The sequence below is a fragment of the Alosa sapidissima genome, chromosome 18, assembly GCF_018492685.1.
Source record: "Alosa sapidissima isolate fAloSap1 chromosome 18, fAloSap1.pri, whole genome shotgun sequence".
Lineage (NCBI taxonomy): Eukaryota > Metazoa > Chordata > Actinopteri > Clupeiformes > Clupeidae > Alosa > Alosa sapidissima.
The window spans coordinates 7613772-7634583 of NC_055974.1; the positions used below are offsets into that span (position 1 = coordinate 7613772).

General features: G+C 42.8%; 1 protein-coding gene and 1 long non-coding RNA gene across 5 annotated transcripts; one reads left to right on the plus strand and one right to left on the minus strand.

Moving 5' to 3' along the window:
* Positions 1-19: 19 nt before the first annotated feature.
* znf131 (zinc finger protein 131) lies at positions 20-5386 on the minus strand. Of its 4 annotated transcripts, none has more exons than XM_042070387.1 (8): positions 4997-5152; positions 4386-4433; positions 4129-4267; positions 3692-3793; positions 3434-3578; positions 2564-3306; positions 1616-1746; positions 20-1334 (listed from the first exon to the last, which is right to left on the minus strand). In XM_042070387.1, exons 3-8 carry the CDS (start codon positions 4250-4252, stop codon positions 762-764), a joined length of 1818 nt encoding a protein of 605 aa, XP_041926321.1. In that variant the 5' UTR covers positions 4253-4267; positions 4386-4433; positions 4997-5152; the 3' UTR covers positions 20-761. The 4 variants fall into 4 exon arrangements, with proteins under 4 accessions (XP_041926321.1, XP_041926320.1, XP_041926318.1 ...); XM_042070386.1 differs by having other exon boundaries at positions 4386-4510; XM_042070384.1 differs by lacking the exons at positions 4386-4433; positions 4997-5152 and adding an exon at positions 5243-5386.
* Positions 5387-5405: 19 nt separating this feature from the next.
* LOC121690061 lies at positions 5406-6164 on the plus strand. Its single transcript, XR_006024980.1, has 3 exons — positions 5406-5660; positions 5799-5878; positions 6089-6164. It is a non-coding gene; the product is annotated as an uncharacterized LOC121690061 (long non-coding RNA).
* Positions 6165-20812: the final 14648 nt, after the last annotated feature.

The following is a 20812-nucleotide window of genomic DNA, read 5'->3' on the forward strand; positions in this document are numbered from 1 at the left end:
ATCACCACCTTTTATGCTCTTGTTTTAAAACTCAAAGTTTATTAGACAATGCAATACTGTAATGCTCTGTGCCAAAGATGATTGAAACTTTTTTTTTTTTTTCATTTTACAAAAGGATCAACACAAAGCCTGGTTCAGCGTGCATTCCCCGAGTCTGTTGATGCCCGGAGACCTCTGCTTGAAAGCAAACCCACGTCCCACCGGATCTGCATAAGGGGTTTTTATGGAGTGCAGTTTGAGACGCATATGCTGTAAGCGATCATCAACAGTCACTTCCTTGAGCAGTCTCGGGGCGACTCACTCACCACCCTGAGCAGACACAACAGCAACATCAATGGTAATGACAACACCAGACTGTGTGTAAACAAACAGAAAGTGTACAAAAATAAAGCCTGTTTTTCTTTGTTACACTCTCGCTCATTGGTCTCTTTTTTAGTTGTCAATCGATCACTGAATGTCTTCGGTGACAGCACATCTTTTCTTTTCATTTTTGCATTTTTGAGTCTTATGAAATGCGCAAAACAAGCAAACAAACACATAAGAAATTTGATCCTTCTACCAGCATTTCCTGCTAAAACAACCAAACGGCATTCAAGCATAGACGCCACCTCAGCCCCACGTGGCGGATACAGGAAGACACAGAAGGAGGAGCTCAGTTTCAAAATAAATATTACTATTTGTTTATTATTCGAGACGTTTCTCTCTTCCTTATGAGAGAGGGAGCGGGTGCAGGCAGAGTGAGTCCCCCTGCAGGCTGGCTTTCATACTTGCACTGTCTGAACCTCCCCTGAATCGTCCACCTCTACGGTCTCCACATGCACGTCAGAGTCTAAGTGTTCGTCCGTCATGGTCACGTGCGTGACCTCTCCGACCTGAATCTCCACAGTTTGGTGCTCGTTTAGTCTCTCCGCTGCTTCCTCCCCTGGGTGCGTGACTACTGCCACTGCCCCCTCCTCCTCCTCCTCCGCCTCCACCACGAGGGTCTCCTCCACGGCCACCACGTCCATGGGCTCCACAGTCACGTGCTCCACCCGGATGCCATCCTCCGTGGTCAGGAGCAGTCCGGCTTCCTCCTCAGTCACCTCGCCCGTGGAGGTGGAGAGGACGGTGGTGGCGGCGGAAGCCTCGGTGAGGACGACCTCTTCCGCGGCGCCGGCGGTGGTACTGGTCACTGCGTCGTCCTGGATGCCGTGCAGGTCGCGCAGGTGAATCCGGAGGTCACGGGGCTGGGTGAACCACAGGTCACAAAACGTGCAGTGGTTTGGCTTCTCTCCTGTGTGGATGACCAGGTGGTCTTTGAACTGATCCCAGCTGTTGAAGACACTGTTGCACACCTGAGAAAAGAAGTTATTGGTTCCTCTTAATGGAGATACATTGTAGAACATCTTCAGTAGGGCAATTTAAACTTAAACCTTTAAGACTGCATCCCTGTTTGCAACCTGAAAGTTCTTGATATGGTTTCCCCATCATTACTACTAACATTCCACAGAAATGGAGACAAGAGATTATCAAAGTTTTTGAGGGCTTATTTGGACACAAGAAACTGCCACAGGCAAGAACTATTTTTTCTCGACTGAGATGGACAACACAAACACTCCCGCTGGGAGCCTCTTACCTGACACTCATAGAGCTTCTTCCGGCCCTTCTTGGCTCCACAACCATTCTGACAGGCCGCCATGTGGCATTTGAGTGTGCTGTTTCTGGCAAAGCGCTCGTGACAGTCCGGACACTCGAATGGCTTTTCACCTGTGGAGAGCACACACACACACACACACGCTAAATGACGTCAAGGTCAATTATCTCTGGGTTCTTAAACTAGAAGAGAGACTGAATATTCCAAATTAGAGATGTGTCACTTTGGGGACTTGAAGTGTCACTTAGGAGATTTTTCCCCTACACAGAATTAACAACAGGGGGGCGGGAGTGCTGTTCCGAACTGGCTACAGTGCCCGTACCACAGTTGGGTCCAAGTGCCCACGGGGGCCCAGCTTTGAGTCTGACCCGGGTTATTTCCTGACCCCGCCCCATCTCTCTCCCACTCGCTTGCCGTCAGTCTCTTTACTATTCTATCTGAATTAAGACAACAAGCCCCAAAAATACACTTACATTTTTCAAACATATTGTCAAAAACACTTATGCTTTGTGTTGCCCAGATATCAACTAAAGTTAGCCTGCAAACAAGTTAGCTTTGGACCATATTCATTTGTAATACAACATTGTACCTCCAGAGGCGCTGTACAGAACACAATGCAAGTCTATGGGAGTGTATTGAGTACATGAATGTAATGATGTGTTCAAGACTTAAATTCTACAGAATTCTACGCATAGCCCTTAACCATAGCTAGAGTGATCAAACTTGGCCAGCATGTTGAACTAGAAGCACCCAATATAAACACATTCATTTCAGCGGTTCTGAATGGATCATTTAAAACTTAGTAAGCCACTGAAAGTATAACAGAGGAAACAATGAGGGTGCAAAACGTTCACAGTATATTTAATGCCGTCAACCGCACATCTGCTATGAGTGCCAGAGTTCCAAATGGAATGATTGAAGTGCACGTACCTGTGTGTTTTCGTAAATGCTCCTTGAAGTGGCCGAAGTGGTCAAACTGCTTGTCGCAGTACTCGCACACATGCACCTTCTTCTGCGGCCGCTGCCGCCGCGACTGCTCCTCGGCCTCATAGTGGTAGCTGTTCAGGTGCTGTTTGAGGGCGCCCTCGCGTGCGTACGCCTTGCCGCAGTGGCGGCACACGAACGGCTTGCTGCCGCCGCCGCCCTCGCCGGCCGCCTCGTGACTCTTCATGTGCTGCTTGAGGTGGTAAAAGATCTTGAAACAGCGGTCGCACTTGTCGCAGCGGAACATGTTGTCCAGCTGCGAGATCTGCACCTCCACCACCTCGATGCTCTCCAGGGCCTTCGGCGCCATCACCGTCTCCTCCTGAAGCACCAGCTCCTCTTCGTCCACCACCGCCGCCGCTGCTACGGCCGCCAACTCGGGGGACTTGTCGGCACCGGCTCCCTGCAGCGCCGTCTCCCCAGGCCGGTACTTGCTGGTGATGTCAGCGAGCAGGGCGAGGGCCGAGTCGTCGGACGAGGCCTGGGCGTTGCGGGCAGCGGCATCCACCACCTCCTCGAGCGAGGCATCCTCCACGCCGCCCACCTCCACCTCGATCTCCACCGTCTCCGCCTCCACCGAGGGCAGCGTCTCGGTGATCACGTTAGACGTCTCGGCGATCTTCCTCTTCTTGGCTTTGCTCTTCCCCGCCAGGACTGGGGTGGAGACCAGCGACGTGCTGCCATTGATTCTACAGGAGAGACGTGAAAGCAACCTCATGATATTGCACATATAGAACACAGGCTTGAGTTAAATCTACATCAAGTAGAAATTCAAATTCAAAGTAATCATTCATAGCAAAAGACCCAGGGACGGACCTGGTGTTCAAGGCTTTGATTGCTTCCTGCATCTGGAGGTACTCAGCCGCCCTCCACACATCACTGACCTCCTCGCTGCCGTTGACCGACAGCGTGGCCGTGTAGGTGAACTCCATGAGGTGCTGAAAAGCCGAGTTGCTTACTCCTGATATAGAAAAGGAACGGGTAAAATCAGCACCGTGATGCAAATGGGGACATAAAATATAAGCAGTGACAATATTAAGGCCATCTGAGAATCTGGTGCAATGAGACACCTACCTTCGATTTCTACTAATGGTTCCTGCTTAAAGTCTTGGAAGAACTTGTGAAAAAACTGACTGCATGCTGCCAACACAGCCTTGTGGGCTCTGAACTGGTGACCTAAAATAAGAATGGCATAAGAAAGGCCAAAGAATGTAGATAGATAGATAGATAGATAGATAGATAGATAGATAAATACTTTATTGATCCCCAAGGGGAAATTCAAGATGGTCTCTAGTCCACAATACACATTACTTGATTGCTTTAAACAGTCAAGGCCACAATTCTTCTGACTGTAGGAAAGCAGATAAATGAAACACAGACAGCTTACTGGGAATGAAAACCATCCCTTTGGTTGTAGAAAAAAATAATGCAAATTTCATGCCATTCAAATACAGGCGTTTAGTTGCTACTTCCAAGAGGACAAAATATGTGTGCAATATGTGGCGTCTTACCATCCACGATCAGAGTGATGTCTGTGAACTGGTCCAGTTGGCGCTGCTCGTTGAGCTTGTCAAGCATGACCTTGTAATGAGCTGGGAACTCATGTCCACACTCCACCACCCCCTCATCAGCCATGGCTTAAGCCTTTCCCTAACAACAGAAACATTACAGAAACATGTCAGAAAAGGAGTAACTATCATTAAGTGGCCTGTGGTGTAGGTAACATTTCAAGAACAAAATCTTGGGCTATGGTCTTCCGAGAACTTACACCTTAGTAATGTGGGCTCTCTGTGGAGCGAGCTGCCCCCGCAGACTCCTAGTTGTATGTTAATGATAACATTAACACTGACGTTAGTCCAAAGGAAAATATGTCCCCAAAGTGTAATGCCTCGTCTGTTGAAAATATTACATCTGTCATTGCTAACTGACTAGCACAGCACTGTAGACCTCAGTGCTACATCACTTTTGGATTAGAACTGGCTATGATAGCTAGGTTGACTTGGTTAACAGTGATGCCAGAGAATGGCTCTGATGGTGCTCAGTTTGCCTTAATTATTTAGCTAGCTAACGTTAATAGTCTCAGGCTAGCTCTTCACTTCGCAGGACAGCAGTTACTTAGCTGGCTACTTGTCAAGAGTTCAGATGTGTAATATAATCAAACTAGTTCAACTTTATTTTAACAGCTGTCATTCAGCCTCCCCAGTTGTACATCACATGTCTCACTGTAGTCTACCAAGCTGACCAATGAGACGATATGTAGGCAGTCTAGTCTACAGAAACGACAGGGTAATTCAACGATGCTAGCTAATGTTAGCTACCAAGGCCTTCCAGCATACTGAGATATATAAACACTGCGCCAAATTTCACTATTAAACTTACAAATAACCATTGCACACCTCTCCGAAAATGTAACTGGATATCGTGGTGTACTGTGTAAAGCCGCTCCGACCTTAGAAAACGCTCCATGCTCATTTCTAGCAGGCCTTTCACTGTATTCGCCATTTGTTATTTGACCATTGGCATTACGTCATCAAATCGCGCATTAAAATCAGCTTTTAAGCAGACATTTCCCTTTCAAATGAGAGTTCTGAGAAACTACTGGGGTGACATAACCACAAAACCTACCTCTGTAAGGGTTTCACAGGTTTCTTTAGAAGTTTTTTAGAACGTGACTCCAGCAACGGTGTCTACTCCGCTCGACAGAAAAGGGCGGTCGTTTTTCCAAGTAGGCCTCGAAATCCCAGAAGTCTTAGCGACTACTGTCGTACATTCAAGTTGCTCGGCAACTGGGGATAGCCAGCGCATTTGTGTGAAAGATGCTGTGTGTGCACTGCAGAGCATGGTGCAGAGGCTTTTCTGTGACTTTATTGGACGTTTGCAATCCAAATGCAGTACTGCCCTTCTTTGGATTGAGTAATGATCTTTTAGAAGAAAATAAATCAAATTAGAATTATTATCAAAAATATCCCCAGATGAAAAGATTAAATCATTTTGGCTAACAGCTGTTAGGCTTAGGCCTATACCATTTTGATCTTCAAAAAAAGTAATGTAGCCATGTTTAAATTCTGCTCACTGCATTTATTAGAATGTATTATAGGATAATATTCAGTAGCCTATGCAGTAGGCTATTGAATGCCTTTCAATAATGCACTCTCGCTTTTTACTGGACTGATGGAAGCAGATTCGACTATTCCAACTGGCATTCCTGGGAGCCTGATAACTATGAAGGAAATGAACACTGCATTGCCATCAACAACCGTGGTAATTCATAATCCTCATCATCCAAACATTTATCAAACATTATTCTGATTCTCTCTGTTCTATAAAGGTTTGCATTGGTTGAGTTATACTCTGCTCTGCACTACACAACATAGGCCTACTGTATATAATTCCATGCAAGATGGCTAGAACGTCTTCTTCTGTGTTGATGTGGATTTTTCATGATTTAGATATGTTCTGTTTCTTCTCTAGGTAGTGGTGTTTGGATATCTCTGATATGAAACTTTCCTTCTTCCTGACCGACAAATAAATAAATGCATCAGCACAATTGTTGGATTTGGTGGTTTTTTTTCCATCAAATAATTCATCCATTCCTCTACTTTTTGATGACTTCTAAAATGGAATGATAACAGTGATGTACTTATTATAAAATGGGTAATTGAATTTCATTAGTTAAATAAAAAGGATTCAGTATTATCAGCAAGCGCTGATCGGGGCCCAAGCAGTTGAAGCAAAATGTCAGTTACAGTGTTCCTTACAGTAATGGAATTTCATAAAGAATTGTGTGTATCCAGAGAAAGTGGCAGTGATGCAGTATGTCAAAGATCGTGCAGTTTGCCAAGTTTGAATCTTCACATCATAAGATAATGGCATGACATGTCATGAAATAAGGAAATGTGTCAGTTGATGTGTGCTCTATAGGCTCACACCACTAGAAGGTTACAAAAGGCTATGGTGTGGTTTATTTAACCCCTGATAATGGCACTCATAGACAGCACACATGGACAAACCTCATGCACACTACAGTAAAGCAACACGTTTTATATTAGATAATTTTGTATGGGCAAGTACGTTTTATTCAACATTATTGAACAATAATCAGCTTTATCAAAATCGTGAACTCATAAATCACCTTATGTCTTGAGAATTGAAATCTATGAAACACATTTTTTTAATCAAAGACTGATGTTAGTGTTCTTCTCCTAGCAACATTGACTGCAGGCAAGACTGTGTCAAAGGTCCTCAAAAATTGGATGTTTGGATGTCAGTGGATACGAAGGGAACATTAAGGCTATATGGTAACTGTGGCATTTCAAAACAGCAACAGATGTATGCAAGTGAACTAAAAAACAAATTGAAGTAAAAAAAGTCAAGTCGTAAAACTCCACACTCCAAACCCCAAACTCCAACCTTACTACGTGGAACACACAAACGGCATAATAACGTTGCAGCGGACATCATTCCACACGCCACCACCAAGAGAAGCCACAGAACATATCATGGAAAATCATGATCAACACTATTTTTCCACATCAACACAGAGGAAGTTTTAGCCATATTGCATAGAACTATAGGCCTATAGTATGCAAACCTTTATAGAACAGAGAGAATGAGGATAATGTTTGGATAATGAGGATAATGATTTACCCAAGTTGACACCAATACAGTGTTCATCTCCCTCAGAGTTATCAGGCTCCCAGGAATGCCAGTTGGAATAGTCGAATGCGCTTCCATCAGTCCAGTACCATGTACACTGGAAAGAAAAAAAAACACTGGATTTACTTGATTTTATTGTCTATCGATTGCACATGAGTGAAATGTCTTGAATTAGTCCAATATTTCTCTTTCAATTTACAAAATTGATTCATACCATGGTTACCCAATCTGAAGTAATTCCAATGAAAAATGTCAATTAATTTTTTATTAAATATTCCTGTTAATCCACCATCATTATGTTCCACAGGAGGACACTTGTACTAGGAGTGAGCAGTCAGACACTTGGTACTGCAACATCAATGGTCAAAATCCTTTTCATATTTATTACTCAAGATGCAATCTTGTGAACATGTTCAAAGAGAACTGCCATAGTAATCCAACTTCTTTGAATTCCAGAGATGTTGAACCACTGACACTTTGTGCGTGCTCAATATCTAACATACTCGTGTCAAAGTATAACATACAACTCAGCTCCAAATTCTGGTCTCTAATCATAACCCTTTTTAAGAAAATCCATGTGAAAACCTTTGGCAACACTGCTAGCTGCATAATTATTTCAGTGTTTTTGCAAAGGCCTGTGGGAAAACAATGAAATGGTGACACCATGTGTTCATTTGCCTTCATTAGGTTTACTACTTGCTTCACATTGATCTTACATAATTCTGTTGGATACATTCATTATTGTGGCAAAATATGTCTGTTCAACGTAGCCTAATAACATTATGTTTGAAAGAAAAACATGAGTTTGTTTAAAATGTTGAAAAATGGATTGCTCGATTGGAATGACTATTTGAACAATAAGTTTGTGTTTTATTCAAAACTAGAATAATTGGTCATTTAGCGTAATATGGTTTAAGAAATTGGACAGCCCTGACTTTTCCCTTTTTTTACAGTGTAAAAGCCTGCATACAAATCATCTTTTCATCAGTAGGCCTACATTTACACATCTGTGTTTACTCTCTTAGTCAGACATGTTGAAATCACTTCACGACAGTACAAACAGACATCAAACCAACATCTACTGTATAAGAAAACAGATACACTGCAGTAAGTTACCCCAGCAGTCCCCGCGCCTCCAAACCATGTCGGCCGACTGTTGCCTGATAGTTCCCCGACAAATTGTGCCTCGTCACGGTCGTGGATGGATACAAGATTCCCTCCTTGTTTCACACAGTAGCTCTGAAAGTAAACATATTCTCGCCATTGCCAGAGAAACCACCAAAGCATTTTGGAGAGTATGAATCTCAAGACGAATTTGACACAGTTAAAATGTGTCAATGAGGGACAGCAGTTCAAGTCAAAAGGTCTGTTTCAAGTTCGAGTCAAAAGGTCTGTTTTCTTCGAGAGCTCATATCTTCCCGAGTCCCCAAATCACTAAACCTGCCATCATATTACAACTTTGAACAAGGGGGATATTATGGGCTATCACTTAATTAGATAAGAATGACAACTTAAATATTTCACTTTTGAGATTGTGAAACATTTATTCATAGTTGCCTAATACAGTTTTGTTTTTTTCACTTTTTGCTGTCGGTTTCCACCCGACAGCAGCGCTTTGCAACATTCCCTAAACATTTTTTTAAAGAACACATGATAATTAGATTGCCTACTAGCAAGACTGACTGACCTGTTGCCATGCTCAGTGCAAACACGGTGTAGAGAAGAGAGAGACAAATTGCCATGCCAGATAATTATTCTGAAACACAAACACAAACACACACACACAATGATTCAGAAGCACATAATGAAAAACATAAACCAACTGAAGTGACAGACGGCTGTAAAGACCGCAAAAAACAAGCTCAGGAAATGTTAAAATGTTAAAAAAAATGTTATTTTGCATGAACCCCTGTTCTAAGAAAATATTATTACAGTCACAAAACTTTTAGCTCTATTCATAACATTGCACATTATATTTACAAAAAGAAATGTTTCACAACAACTAATAAAATACTAGCCTACTACTACTCCTAAAACATGACTGCAATGACTACATTTATCATTATTGGTACATTTAAGAAAACCGTATCCACCTTAATCGTAATGAGATGTGGTTGTGGAATGTAAAGAAGAAAGACAAGTTTTATCTCATACAGCTCAAAACTGCTACAAGGTAAATGAATGTTCTGGTCAAACATACAAAATTATACAGATTTATATCCAAAGAGATATTCCCTCCCACCCTATTTAAATATATCAGAAACAAACTGTTTGAATGTCATATATTTTCATCAGACACAATTTAATGTTATTCATTAAAGTCATATTAGGAATTGTTACCAAAAAACATGTACCACAATGAATACATTTATTAAATGGTAAAGCCTCCCTTTGTCAATACAACAATATTAGCCTTCTCCTTTGACACGGTAGTTGGTGATTGGAATATGAAGAAAGGGATTTGAGATTACAGAATGTGTTGCATCTTATTTACCGGGACAAATTTCAGATGTTGCGCAGGCACATTTACAGTATACTACATGCCAATGAAGTGTCTCTGCACAGGCAAGTAGCCCGATGGGCCTGTGACAGATGTCTCAAGGCAGCTCTCAGTTCAAAGTTCCCCAGCAACCGTCCGTCTAGTCCAGGCATAAGTTTCATTTTCGCTATCACTGCAAGAAAATAGACTACAATATGGAAGAATGATCCGGATGGAAGTCCAGCTTCAACCTCTCGATGGACCTACGACAGTGGCAGATCTCTCACAGTGTAGGCTAAGTTACAGCACCAAGTTACAGCACCAGGCCAGATTTGCAGCTTGTGCATCAGTTCACTGCTGTGAATGGATGGTGCCTCTCAACAGAGCCAATGGGAATGTTGGTAATTCCCTTGGGTAAAGTCTGCATACATGCTGACTTACGGAAAGGACACAGAAAGGGTGCGAGTGAGCCCTCATGGACTTCACAGTTTTACAGTGGCACAGCCCTAAGCCCTCACAAAGTGGAATGCGCATCAAAATCTGGAAACATAAGACCTGGGGAACATAGGACCTCAGGAACATATAGGACCCTGAGAAAATAGGACCCTGGGCATGAAGAACATGAAATGCCGAGCCAACTGAAACACATTCCATTTAGATAGCTAGGTGGCTACGGCCCATAATTCACTGTTAATTGCAAACAGAAATGTGAAGCAAGATGTCATTACAAGCTTCCATTTCCAAAGCAATGAAGACTGCTTATAACAACTTAATATTGTGCATATTATTGTTAATAGTGTGCTATCAATGTGGCTCAAACAAACAAGGGTTGTAAACACAAGCTGGCAAAAGGGCATTATGAGAATGTCTTATCCCCAGACTATCAGACCCCCCCCCCCATATTCAAATATGACCAAAATGTCCCCCCAATATACAGACATAAAAAAGTAAAGAAAGAAAAACAAACACTACAGGCTACTATAGGAAACCAACAAGCACCACCAACTGAAATGTAATCAAATGTGAATCAAACGCACAAATAGTAGATGGTTCCAGAGAGAGTATACCCCTGAGGGGTTTGTACTGGTGGGTTTGCGTTTTTTGTAAGTGGCGTGCGCTATCAAAATCTTCCATTTACTGCACCATACTGCGGTGTGATAGCCTGGAGATTCCAGATCCAAATCTGAAAGATTATGGGTCTGGCCACGAATAATGTAATGGCCCAACTCGAGGGGCGGCACCAAGCATGCATTTGAAAATCTCACTGCACGCAATTGGATAACACAATACGACCAATGTTAACTGACTGATTCTGACTTTGATGCAATTAGATAACACTACGACCGTCATCTGTTTAGCTCGCCTCTGGCTCGCCTATATCAGATACACAGATATGATTGGTTCCCCGCGATGCAAGGGGCAAAAGTTCCGTGCATCTTTACTCGTTGCCAGTCTCTCGCTGAGCAAATGCTTCCGCGAGAACTCTGGATTCCCAGGGTAGCGGTGCGATAGGCATGTCAACAATATCTCAAAAGGTACCGGTACCAGTTCTCACAAAACTTGTTGGAAAGGTGTAGCACAGGCTAAGGAAACCCCATTAATTTTTGGAGCTGATCAGACTCAAAGGGATTTTTTAAGCATTTTCCATATTGTAGTCTATTTTCTTGCAATGATAGCGAAAATGAAACTTATGCCCTTTTAGTTTAAATGATGAATTTGTGCATGCCTATGTCATTCATTTCTTTCACGTCTTACAACATAAATAATGCATTCATATGCTAGTAGTATAGCCTGGCTAGCGCCACCACTTCTCAATGAGACGTGGTCTGGGAACCAAACGTTTATTTTCTCGTATTTGAAAAAAATGCCCAGATCCGTTTATTGGGTGCCGCGGATGTCTATCAAATGCGTCTGTGCATAGCTCATCATCGTCTAGCTTTCCCCCCTGTTCTGTGATTGGTACCCTATCTGAGGCAAAAATTAGGGCGGTAGTTTCCAGGCTGCCTTAGCAGCGTGAATCAAATCGCGCGCAAGGCAGCATGGGAACACCCAGGCTAGTAGTAGGCTAATGTCAAAAATTAACCTGTTTATAGGGCTCTTAGAAATGGTTGTTGCATCTTGCATGTTACATTTAGATGTTGCGCATCCATACAGGCAAAACGTAGGAATGTGCGTAGGAGTCCGACGGCACACAATTTGTGAAAAAACGTTTACAATGCACTGGCGGTGACACAGTTAATGTGAATCACAGACAACAACCAAAGAAAGGAATTTGCACCTCTATTCACCAAATAAACGCTGGAGTAGTGTTTCTACATGTTGGCACAGAAACCTGTTAGAAACCGGGCTATAATACATGGGGTAACGTGAGGTGAGTCAAGACAGAAAATTAGGGGCCTGTCTTGCGTTCCGTCACAGCATGCCAGTGGTGGTTCCCGACGGTCGGGGGGGTGTAGCCTAGGCCCTACTATGCACAGGGCTCTCAAGTTTTGAGGACAGGCCAGAGTGACATTCCCCATCGACAATCACAACCCAAACGCCGGGTTGAGGCTGTCAGGTCATTTTGTGGGGTTGTTTTTACTCATGTTGGGTTATTTTCTGTAACCCAGCTTGTTGGGTTGATAGTTTGGGACAGTGCCCCTCCTCCCTCCCACCTGACGTGAAGTACACTACCCAGCACTGGGTGACTTTAACACAGCTGCGTAGTTATTTGAGAGTTCGAAAAAACATCGTTATTACACGGCTCTTCATAGTGCTGCAGAATGCTCCATTCACTTGAATGGGCCTTCCCAACGTTCGGCGGTCTGCTAATTCTGAATAACAGACCGTTGCTAAGTATTTCAGACCGTTGTCAAGGAAAATGGGCTTTGTGCTTCTAAGTCAATTCTTTCATATCACTACGCAATGCTGCTTTTTATTTGTCTTGTGTATCATCGTACACCCACTCGTACAACATGTACTGTAGGAATGAGTGGCTTTAGGAACGCCTTTCTCTCGAGCCACGAGCGGCATTAGCAGGAGGCTAGTCATTGTTATTGTTTTGTGCTACATGTAGCCCCTAGCTAAACGGCTGGAAAACAAATTGTTACATTGTATTGCAGGCACAGCAAGACCGTGCAATGCGTGAATTGGTGACCGGATTGAAGCAGCAATGTAATCTAGTGTGTAAGAGCATTACATCAACATTAACATGACCAACACAGTACATGGGCCAAAAAAATACATGTAATCTCATCTCAACTATGGGCGCAGCCATGTTTGTTGTAAGGTCGTACGTCCACCTCGGGGTACCCTCAGGTGAAGTGGGCGTGCCTGCCCAAAATGCCGCAAGAAAGCTGGGTAATTTACACTTTCCAACTCGGGCGGCGGATTTACGAGACATCTCGAAAGCACGGTAAAATGGACATACCAAGCTGGTTAACATTAGCAGACGACCATATAGCTATCTAGAAGCTATGCTATTGCTTCGTGGTGGCTGGCTGTAGCCTATGGTTGCAGCAGCTAACGTTTGTCAGCTAATATTAGCTAACACAGTTGAAGTAATGTTAGTCTTCACAAGCCACACGTACGGTATTAATAATGGCAAACAACATCTTATTAATTCATTCAGGGTAGCTTCATATTATAGCCATGCAACTTAACGTTACTGGATGTTTTTGGTTGTAGCATTATCAGACAGTCATTTAGCTAATGTTACCCGGTAGCATCTACAAGTTATTAGAACAACTCCATAGGTGGTCATGGTTTCTGAGTGTGTTGCGCTAATATGTTGTCTCCTGGTGGATTTTTAATGTTTGTCAACATCATTCAATGATAATGGTTCATGAAAGTCTTGATATAAAGTTCTGTAAATAACAGTGATTAATGCACTCTTTTTTTTTTTGTTCTTTGATTCTGGGGTGACCCCCAAAACGGACGGTGGAATCTGCCTGCCTTCATGGAAGTATCACAAGCTTTTTCTAGCTATCTGTTCAAAAAATAAACTGCCAAATAAATAAATGTCGAACTGTTTTATTTTTTTGCATGGCTATTGTTGCCCATTGGATGGATTTTAAAACATTATATTGTAACATTAATGATTTGGAAACATTTGTTTTAATTATTATCAATTAATAGTGATTGGATTAAGGAGGAAAATAAGATACTTAGCATAACCCACAAATTAGGTCAGCATAACCCAGAAATGACAGTGAAAATAATATAAATGCTGGGTTGTATAAGATAGCCTACCCAACAATTATGTAGGTTTAACCTAACAGTTTTGTTACGATAACCCAATGTTTGGGTTAGACTATCAACCCAACTCATTGGGTTGACCGAACAACCCAATTTTCGGGGCTATTATAACTCAGTGCTGGGCTCGACCACTATTTACCCAGTGGTTGGGTTGAAATTGGGTTGTTTTTAACCCAATGTTTTTTAGAGTGTATGGGGAGTTTTCATAGGGCATTTTACCAAATGCATGAACATACCTTGGCAAATAATGGTCTAAAGTACTCATGTTGTCATTCTATATTGATCTACTTTTGCACACAGCATGACAAGACCTAATGCTAGGACTCAAGTCATATCAAGTCAAGACCTAGAGGGCTGAAATGTGGTCAGTTCAAAGATGCTTGTTATCCGGTAGAAAAATAAAAGAATAATTTAGCCTTTGTAACTTTATGACAGTACATCACACAGTTATTCTAATTGTTTTCCAACAGTGTCTCAGCTTTCCAAAAGAGAGCAGACGTTTGATTATTGGCTAAAGTATGTAGGAGCAATGCCCTCCTAAGTCAAAATGGGGCAAAAGCATAATTTATAATTGCTCAGATTTGCAAAAGAAATGATTTGACAAATGGCACTGACAATTCAATAATGGGCCTTTTCACCACCTCTGAGCATCCACTAACCTGGACCTTTTAGGGGGCTTTCCTCTCAGGGTGAATGAGAGGATGCTTAATTGCTTTTTACCCGACATTTTTGAATACAGATGCAATGATTAATGCATCCATGGCCAGGATATAATTATATAATATGACGTGATTTTAAAAGTGACCTATAACAATAGGCTATGCAATACACTTTAATTTGTTTAGTGCGGTAGAGTTCCGGTATGAGCGGTGCCTAGTGAGGTCGCACTTTCTTGAGCTCCTCGTCAGAACTGTACATTTTGTATATATTAGCTATATTAAGATGAATCAATATTAACTACGGTATACCATCTCATTCTACAATACGTCTATCTCGGTTACACCACGGTATTTCCACTTTTTTGCGTCAGATACATATACTTTTTCCTCTAACGATGGCTTCATCCCAGCAAAAACGGTCTGCTGCGCTAAGTGCTAAGGCTAGAAATGGCGCCAATGCTAACAACGACCAGGAGATCAGCAGCAGCGACTCATCAAACGCCACTATTCTACAGGCGATTCAGTGTCTTAAGGACGATTTGCTTAAGAAAATGGATGAGAACACTAAGATGCAGTCCTTGGAGCTGAAGCGGGAAATTACCCTGCTGCGAGAGGAGCTAAAAGGTAGCATTGAACAAGTTAGCAGTCGGACCAGGGCACTGGAGGACGCAGTGGAGAGTATGCACACAGCGTGCAATAACCACTCCGAAGCCATCTGTAAACTACATGACGAGGTTCAGCAGTTGAAACGGGACATTAAAACACTGACGGATAAAAACGAAGATCTGGAGGCTAGGTCAAGGAGGTGCAATCTCCGCATCACCGGGGTGAAGGAGAAGCGGGAGTCGGGGAAAGCACCGTCGGAGTTCATGGCAGGGTTACTACGTGACACGCTGGGTCTAGAGAACTGCCCAACGCTTGACAGGTCTCATCGGACTTTGCGTGAGCGCCCTGGAGATGACCAACCACCTCGAGCGTTTGTGATTAAATGCCACTACTACCAGGAAAAGGAGGCTATCCTACGCAGAGCAGCCAAGGCTAAGGAGGATGGTTTCTCTCAAATTTTCCATTCTAAATTTCAGGCTAAATGTAGAGGGGCCGCTATATTGATACGCAGACAGGTGCAGTTTGTTCAGTCTAATATTATTGCTGATCCATGTGGGAGATATGTCGTTGTGCAGGGCCTTTTATACAATATACCAGTGGTGTTGGCATGTGTCTATGCCCCTAATTGGGACGATGCTGATTTTAAAAAAAAATTCTTTGCGGTACTGCCCGACTTAAATTCCCACCGTTTAATCTTGTCAGGGGATTGGAACTGTGTTCTGCATAGCTCTCTTGATCGTTCGGCTGCCCCCTCTAGGTCACTGTCAAACTCTGCCAGAGTTATCAACTCTTTCATAGAGAATTATGGGATCGTGGACCCATGGCGATTTAAAAACCCTACAACTAAACAGTTTTCTTTTTTCTCCTCTGCGCATCAATCTTACTCTAGAATAGATTACTTTCTGCTCGACAAAAATCTACTCTCTATCTTGAAATCCACTGTATATGAGAGTATAGTAATTTCAGACCACAGTCCAGTGGTGTTGCAGCTTTGCTTTCATGACCATGTACCCCCGAACAGAGCTTGGCGGTTTAACCAGCGTTTTCTATCTGACGAAAATTTTATTCACTTAGTCTCGACAAACATTGATGTTTTCCTGAAAACTAACATGCCGTCTGAGACAAGCGTAGGGACCGTATGGGAGGCTATGAAAGCTTACCTGCGAGGCCAAATTATATCATACACTGCCAGTGCCAACAGGGATAGAGCAAAACGCATGACTGAACTAGCAAACTCTATTTGTGATATCGATCAGAGAAATGCAGCTGTGCCATCTGCTGACCTCTACAAGGAGCGTATCACGCTACAGACAGAATTTGATTCTTTAGCATCTGCACACATTCAGGATCTTTATCAGAGGTCGCGTATGACCCATTATGAGCATGGCGAACGTGCCAGTAAGCTACTCTGCCACCAATTGCGGCAATCTGCAGCAGATAGCCTAATAGCTGAAATCACCACATCAAATGGGAACACCACTTCTGACCAGATAGCTATTAACAACCAATTTCAGAAATTTTATGAAGATTTATACTCTTCAGAAACCCCCAATGATTCTTGCACGACTAGTTTCTTTCAGTCTCTCGAACTTCCAACACTGAGCTCAACAGAGGCGTCGTCTTTAGATGGGGACATATCTGAGATTGAAATCAATCAGGCAATCATGTTGATGAAAAGTGGCAAGGCCCCTGGGCCTGACGGCTTCCCTATAGAATTTTATAAAAAATTCTCAAAACAACTTTCACCAATACTATGCAAGGTTTTTGCTGAGGCCCTTCAGCGAGGCTCGTTGCCCCCCACTATGTCTCAGGCGGTAATATCGGTCCTCTTGAAAAATGGTAGGGATGCTACTATGTGTGACTCATATAGGCCTGTCAGCTTGGTATGCTGCGACAACAAAATTCTTGCTAAGGTTCTAGCTTCGCGTCTAGAGGTTGTACTCCATAAAATTATTCACCCTGATCAAACAGGTTTTATAAGAGGGAGACAATCTTTTGGAAATCTTCGCAGCCTTTATAACATCATCTATTCAAACTCGGGGCCCACACCGGAGGTTGTTGTTTCACTTGATGCACACAAAGCATTTGACCGTATTGAATTTGATTATCTATTCACTGCGCTTAGTGAATTTGGCTTCAGCCCTGGCTTTGTCTCCTGGATAAAGGTCCTCTACTCCGCACCACAAGCAGCAGTCCGTACTAACGGCATTATCTCTAAATATTTTCCCTTGCAGAGGGGCACAAGACAAGGTTGTCCTTTATCCCCCCTCTTGTTTGATTTAGCCATAGAACCGCTGGCGGTAGCTCTCCGAGAAAGGGGTGATCTTGTAGGTATTGAGCGTGGAGGTATTGTTCACAAACTGTCCCTGTATGCGGACGATATGATTTTGTACTGTTCAGATCCCCTCACTTCTATCCCTGTGGCTCTGGATATAATTAATTCATTTGGCAGGGTGTCTGGCTATAAAATTAATTTAACCAAAAGCTTACTCTTCCCAATTAATACTAGTGCCACCAGGCTCACTCTCACACAACTGCCTTTCAAAGTGGCTACTGACTCTTTTACGTATCTAGGTGTGTGTGTGACGAGAGAGTATGCAGACTTATTTAAAAAGAATTTCAGACCAGCCCTGGAGAGGTCTAAAGACGATCTTAAGCGCTGGGAATCTCTCCCTATATCATTGGCAGGAAGAATTAACTCCATAAAGATGGTTATCATGCCAAGGCTATTATATTATTTTAACACAATCCCTACTTTTATACCAAAGTCTTTTTTTAAGGAATTAGATAAACATATTAGCACATTTATCTGGAACAAGAAAATTCCACGTATCCGTAGATCATTCCTAGAAAAATCTAAATCAGAAGGGGGTCTTGCATTACCTAATTTTCTGCATTACTACTGGGCTGCCAATATCCATAAAGTCGCATTCTGGATGTCCTCCTTCGGAGATGGAGTTGGGCCTGACTGGTGTGATATGGAACGACAAGCATGTGGGCCAGTAGATCCCACTGCACTACTCTGCTCTCCAATGCCACTCAGTAGGAAATGGTATTCAAACAATCCGGTCGTCAGCAACTCCCTTCGAATATGGACACAGTTTAGAGTTCATTTTGGCTACAAGCATACCATCTCATTAATCCCTATAGCCCGTAACCCTCCTTTCAAACCTGCCCCTTCTTGATTCTGCATTTAACCTCTGGTCTCAGAAACGGCTGAAATGCATCGCCGACCTTTTCCATGATGGAGTATTTGCCTCCTTTGTCTACCTAGTTAGAGAATATGGCATACCAAACACACACTAGTTAGAGAATATGGCATACCAAACACACACTTTTTTAGATACTTGCAAATTCGTGACTTTGCGCGAAAACATTTTCCATCCTTCCCTTCAGCGCCACCAAGTGGCCCTGCACATAACTGCATCTCTCTCAATCCTTTTCTACCAGGGTGTGTCTCCAAACTATATTCTATAATTCAAGGTATTCATGCCCCCCCCTCTTAATCATGTTAAGAATGCATGGGAAGCAGAACTACAGTCAGACATCTCAGATGAAACATGGCAGAAAGCAATCTTCAATCTGTGTGAGACATGGCTTACTTCAATTCAAAGTTTTACACCGTTTACATTTCTGCGGAAGCAAACTCGCCAGGATATACCCGGGCACAGACCCCACCTGCCAAAGATGCTTCAACGCCCCTGCCACTTTATCCCATATGTTTTTCTTATGCCAATCAATTGCCCCCTTTTGGTCTTCAATATTTAATACATTGTCCCAGATGTGTGGCCAGGACATGTCACCAAATCCTATGGCCGCCATTTTTGGTGTTGTCCCGGAAGAGTTACAGTCCCTTCCTCCCCTCCTCCCTCCTCCCTTCCTCCCTTCTTCCCCTCCTCCCTTCCTCCCCTCCTCCCTTCCTCCCCTCCTCCCTTCCCAAACAGCCAGTCACAAGCTGTGGCCTTTGCATTGCTTCTTGCCCTCCGGCTCCTCCTTCTGAAGTGGAAGGACAGAATCCCACATGGCCAGTGGGTTAGGGATGTCATGGCACACCTTAAACTAGAGGAGCTCAGATGCAGTATTAGAGGCTCTTCTCAGAAATACTACAGGCTATGGCAGCCCTTCTTAGACTACTTCCATAACTCCTTCCCCTCAGTCAGTCTCATGAATTAAAAGCCTTCCTCTCCCCTCCCCTCCTTCCCATCAACCTATTTGTTTTATTTTTGTATTATTATTATTTTTGTATTTTTTATTTAATTCTGTGTGTCTCTCTGTCTCTCTCTCCTCTTCCATTCTCATTTCTTCATTATTATTATAATTTATTTTATTTTTGGTGGTTCTCTACATGTCTGTATTGTCACTTTGTCTTATTTCATGTGTGTGTAAGTTTGTGGCATTTCTGATACATTGATTTTGCTGGAATGTATTTTCATTCATGTTTACGCTTTTACTATGTCAATGTATATGCAATTGATTGTGTGAAACTCAATAAAAATAATTAAATATAATTTGTTTAGTGCTAATAAAATGATTAAAGGAAAATTCCGGTTTTTAGCACTTTAAGGCCCTTTTCTGGTTTGTTTTGGATGAACTAGAGTGGTGGACACTGACATTTTGTTACTTTTCTTACTAGTTTTGAATCGCCTTTGACTTCTCAGGGTGGCTGGCAATGGGCATACTGTAGTAGGCTACTCAAACATGTCCTAAAACAATCCTTAAAAATTAAATTGCGCACAGGGGTGAATCGAGATCGCGATTTTATAACGATTTATCGTGCAGGCCCCTACGAACTCTGCAACTGGAAGGACTGGATGAAACGTGTTTAAAACGTGTTTTGTAAATACCCCTCTGAAATTGAAAACATAGCTGGTGTTGTTGTTGGTAGTGTTGTTGTTGTTGTGAGTGTTGTTGAGAATTAGGGCAGATGCACATTGTTGTTGTTGTGAGTGTTGTTGTTGTTGTGAGTGTTGAGAATTGGGGCAGATGCACATTGTTGTTGTTGTTGTGTTGTGAGTGTTGCTGTTGTTAGTGGTGGTGTTGTAAGTGGTGTTGTTGGTGTTGTTGTGAGTGTTCAGAATTGGGGCAGATGCACATTGCATTTTGTGAGTGTTGTTGTGAGTGTTGTTGTGAGTGGTTGTGTTGTTGTTGTGAGTGGTGTGGATGTGAGTGTTGTTGTTGTGAGTGTTGTTGTTTTGGCAGTTATTTTGAATTTAGGACAGGGTCTGTGCAATCCTAAGTTAGAATTCCTAAGTAAGGAAATTCTTGAGTTGGTTCTATAATGGGCAAATTCCTATCTTCAGTTAAGATAGGATTTTTTCCCTATATGCAGTGAGGGAACATGTTTCTGTAATGCCTGAGATAATATATTTCAGAGTTAGGAAGTAATGAGGCCCCAGGACCAGATGTACAGCACCTCAGGCAACCTGAGGAAATGGTCCGCCAACTGCTACCTGTTTGTTCTCTCTCTTCTCTTCTCTCTCTCTCTCTCTCTCTCTGTGCTTGTGACAGGTACCTGGGGCCTGTACTACGAAGGGAGCTTAACCTACCCAGATGTAACCC